The sequence below is a fragment of the Lipotes vexillifer genome, unplaced genomic scaffold (genome assembly GCF_000442215.2).
Source record: "Lipotes vexillifer unplaced genomic scaffold, Lipotes_vexillifer_v1.1 scaffold903, whole genome shotgun sequence".
Lineage (NCBI taxonomy): Eukaryota > Metazoa > Chordata > Mammalia > Artiodactyla > Lipotidae > Lipotes > Lipotes vexillifer.
Genome location: NW_006791919.1, coordinates 1,559,023 through 1,563,013, shown reverse-complemented (window position 1 = coordinate 1,563,013; position 3,991 = coordinate 1,559,023). Strand labels below are relative to the sequence as shown.

At 43.4% G+C, this 3,991-nt stretch overlaps 1 protein-coding gene across 1 annotated transcript in view; it reads right to left on the bottom strand.

Moving 5' to 3' along the window:
* Positions 1-1,137: 1,137 nt before the first annotated feature.
* Positions 1,138-3,991, bottom strand: part of STAT1 (signal transducer and activator of transcription 1) — a 33,602-nt gene continuing 30,748 nt past the window's right edge. Inside the window, 3 exon segments of the mRNA XM_007464960.1 lie at positions 1,138-1,217; positions 2,188-2,373; positions 3,924-3,991. The exon segment at positions 3,924-3,991 is cut by the window's right edge and continues 32 nt beyond it. Coding sequence (XP_007465022.1) covers positions 1,138-1,217; positions 2,188-2,373; positions 3,924-3,991 — 334 coding nt within the window.

The following is a 3,991-nucleotide window of genomic DNA, read 5'->3' as shown; positions in this document are numbered from 1 at the left end:
TTGTCATAGCTAATCTAAAAAACACCCTTCTGGGCTCTGCCAGAGGCTCCTCCTGAGAGCTCACAGATAGGCCCAGGGTCTGCCAGGCACCCTCCCTGCCTCAGAGAGCAAACACTCAGCGCGCTGAAAGCATCCCTGTGTGGTACTCACCATGTCAAATTCTACAGCGCCCACTATCCGAGACACCTCGTCAAACTCCTCAGGAGACATGGGAAGAAGGTTGTCTGTGGTCTGAAGTTGAGAAGGGTGACTAGAATGGGGAGGAAGAAACAGGAAATGTTAACATCTAGATTATGAAAGCAGTGGTGCAAACTTTGCCATTTCATCTTTGGCCTGTGACTGAATCATCATTTTAGATTTTTATTTCAGGGAAGTGTATACACTTGTAAAATACATTTGAAAAAGGACAGATCTCGAGAGGTTCATGCCCCCAGCCCAGCCCCTTGGGAAACACTGTATTCTAGAGATGTGAGCCAGAAATAGCCAGTCTGGATCCTGCACCGCTTCTGCCTGGGTGAACATGGGCACGAGCTTGTGCAGTTGTGTCACCTACCCTGGCCCGAGAAGCGCCAGAGAAATGTCTGGGGAGTCCCTCATCCCTACCTTGAGGTTTGTATGCAGATAAAGCTGCTCCCGAGGGTTTTTACATGAAGGCTACATCCATTCACCCCAAGACAGTGCTGCAGGCCAAATAACTGACAATGACTTTTCCAAAATTTTTTCTACCTTTTACAAAATGAAACAACAAAATAAAAGCAAACGGAAAAAAATGTATCTCAGTCGTTACTTTGGCCTTTTCTAGATTGAAAAGAACTGCTTTCCCACTCTGATCGATTTTTGTTCATTTTATTTACACTTTTTCAAAATATCAGTTTGGGGAGAACTTATATGCCTTAAATACAACTTTGTTTTTTTGGATTTTTTGGTTTGTTGTTTGTTTCTTTGTTTTTATAAAGGCAATAAAGCGCCGATAGGCAGTGACACCAGGATCTCTAATTAGGATCTTTCCACAGGTCCATCTGTGATGGTGGCAGCAACAATTACAATGGAAAAGCAAAGAACAAGCATCTTCAACAGGCCCCAGCCAGGAGGGGGGCTTGTTTGAGGATTTTAAACATGTCACTCTTCTGTGTTCACTTACACTTCAGACACAGAAATCAATTCAGTCTTGATATATCCTGTTCCTTTAGGGCCATCAAGTTCCATAGGCTCTGGGGCTAGAAGCAAACACATCACGTACACTTTCCGTTAGCAGAAATTACACAAGAACAATCAACTTTTTCTTTGATCAAGACTGGACTGTTTTCCTTGGCAGTCAGGTTAGACTCCCTGCCTGGGTCACACGAAATTGTACTGCGAACGCAGAAACAACCAGATGAAAAGGGGAGGCAAATTCAGCACAGAAGTCAAGCTAAGACGGTTCTCTTTCCAAGGCTTGAAATCCTACAGAAGTTTTATCTGGTTTATGGTCCTGGCCTGGTTGGTGTAATAAAACACATCTGTCAAGGTAAGCTGGGTACATCTAAAGTAATTGTGCTAATATTGAGACTACTAATCCTAAAAAATCGTTAAGTCTGTTGGTGCATTCCAAACCAGATTAGTCTAACTTCCACTTTCTCAAATGCGGTTCAATGAAGACTAGGCAGAGGGAGACCTGTGTGCTAAGCTTAGACCTGCTCTCAGTGATGTGACCTAATAACTTATCAGGTCACCATGAAGGGACCACTTCACTTCGCCCGGGCCTCCATTTCCTCAATTTCAGGAGCAGGCTGACATAAAGCAGGTGACCATCACATGTCCTATGTTTTACCCCTCCACGTAGAAAAAGTAAAAATGTAACAAGTACACACGACCAGAAATGGACCTTCTCCAACACCCCTAAGATCAAGAACCATTTACTCCTTTCTTACTATCTGTATCAGGCCAAACAATGTATTATATTTCAACTGCGCTGTGTTTACTAGAAAGCCTGCTTTTTACCAATTCAAAAGAAGGGGTGGGCTAGTGACATAGCATGGGGGAAGTCTGTGCTGGCACCTTGCACTGATAGGAAGGCAAGGGCAGTGTGTGGGGTTAATGCCTGTCTCCCGCAAACCTTTGGACTAGATGAAGGGAGAACACAACCACAGGAACGACTGGGCTGTGCTATGACTCATCAGGCAATACTTGCACACTCTGCCCACTTACCTTCCTTTGGCCTGGAGTAGTACTTTCCAAAGGCATGGTCTTTATCAATATTTGGATACAGAAACTTCAAGGGATTCTCTGGAATATTTTCAGCGGCCATGACTTTGTAATTGCGAATAATGTCAGGGAAAGTAACAGCAGAAAGTTCTTTCTTTGTGTAGGGTTCAACCGCATGGAAGCAAGGTTCTAAAAGGAAGAAAAGCAAAGTGAGTCCCACAGAATATCCCTCAACAATAGAGGAGAGAAACAAACACTGCAGAGTTTATGGATTTGACAGAACCTGGTAAGAACTAAACACAATCTAGGAGTTACATCACAGAGCATGTAACTGCTGTATTCTTAAATAGATTATTATCCTTTCTTTAAGATAGGAAAAAAAAGGCCATCATTACTCTCGGTAATATTGCATTTGTCATTATTTACTTAGATTTGTAAGTCTAGCCAAAATAAATTTATTAAATACCTTTAAAATAACTAATTACTAGTTGGGTCTTCTTGGCTCAAGCCATAGATTAAGTTACTAGAAGATAAACTCACTTTGTCTTTCTTTTCATATTGAAAAATGAAAATAAACGACGACAACACATGGAAAACAACTTTTTAAACAAACCAAAAAGAGACCCTATTTGCTATTTTTTTCTCTAATCCTTAATGTAAAAAAACACAGTTTAATTCACTCCTGGTCTTAGTCCCAGACTTCATTGGAATCCTGCTTCCTAACTGATCCAGGATTTCACTTTTGGGGCACACACTCCAGAGGCTGCTGTCAGGTGCTCTAGGGACTCTGCTCTAGAACTTCAGACCAAAGCTTTGTAGCTGGTGCGGCCCTGCTTTAAACTTTCCGGCTGCCAACGGTTTTCATCTTTGCCTGGTTTGCTAGTTCCATCTCTCAGCAAGTTCAGGAAAGAACTACTGGGGGAGAAGAAGAAAAGGGCAGAGGCTCTACCATCTACTGTCCTCACTGGGCTCTAATCCCAGCTCTCCTGTTTTTTACCAGAAGAAAAAAAATAGAACAAGAAAAGTATCCCATCTTTTTGCATCTTCTAACTGAAAGCATAAGTCACTGGAACAAATCAGTTTTCCCCCCAATCCTTCAAACAGAGCAAACTACAAGCAAGAGTGAAAAGTCACCAGTTTGTCTTTATCACTTTCTTGTCTCCACTGAAACCTGTTTCTCATTACCCGGAAACCTGTTTCATAACGCGTAGGTTTTCGGAATTGTTTTTGCCATGGATGCACTTGGTCAAATAGAAACCCAAGATATAACCCAGATAAACGTGCACGAGCCTTCTCTGTCAGAAGGCAGGGTGGAGGGCTGCACCCAGTCCCAGGACCCCTCTCACGGAGCCTGCCCTCATCCGTGCACCTCCACGTGGGATTCCCCTCCGTGGGTCTGGAAGCTCACGCCTGTGCACTGTGGGTTTCCTCCCCATAAATGACTGCCAGTCATACTGACTCGCATCTTTCACCTACAGGTGACATACCTGACAAAAAGGAAAGAATGTGGCCATGTCTTTAAAAAAAAAACCATCATTTGCACAATATGTTCCAGGCAACGAATCCCAAATAGCCCTTGGTGATGTATTAAATCCTACTGGGGAAGCTCAGCTGGGGATAAGTGGAGGAGCTGCGATTGTATGTCAAAAGCTCATTATTTGTATGAGTTGATTTGCAGAGAAGAAGAAGGGCTTGAACCCACATTTTGAATTGGTGTGTGTGCAGGCGCCTTGGCTTACCACCTCCATTCTGGGGCCGCTCCACCCATGTGAACGTGATGGCCCCTTCCCGGCAGCTCTCACTGAAC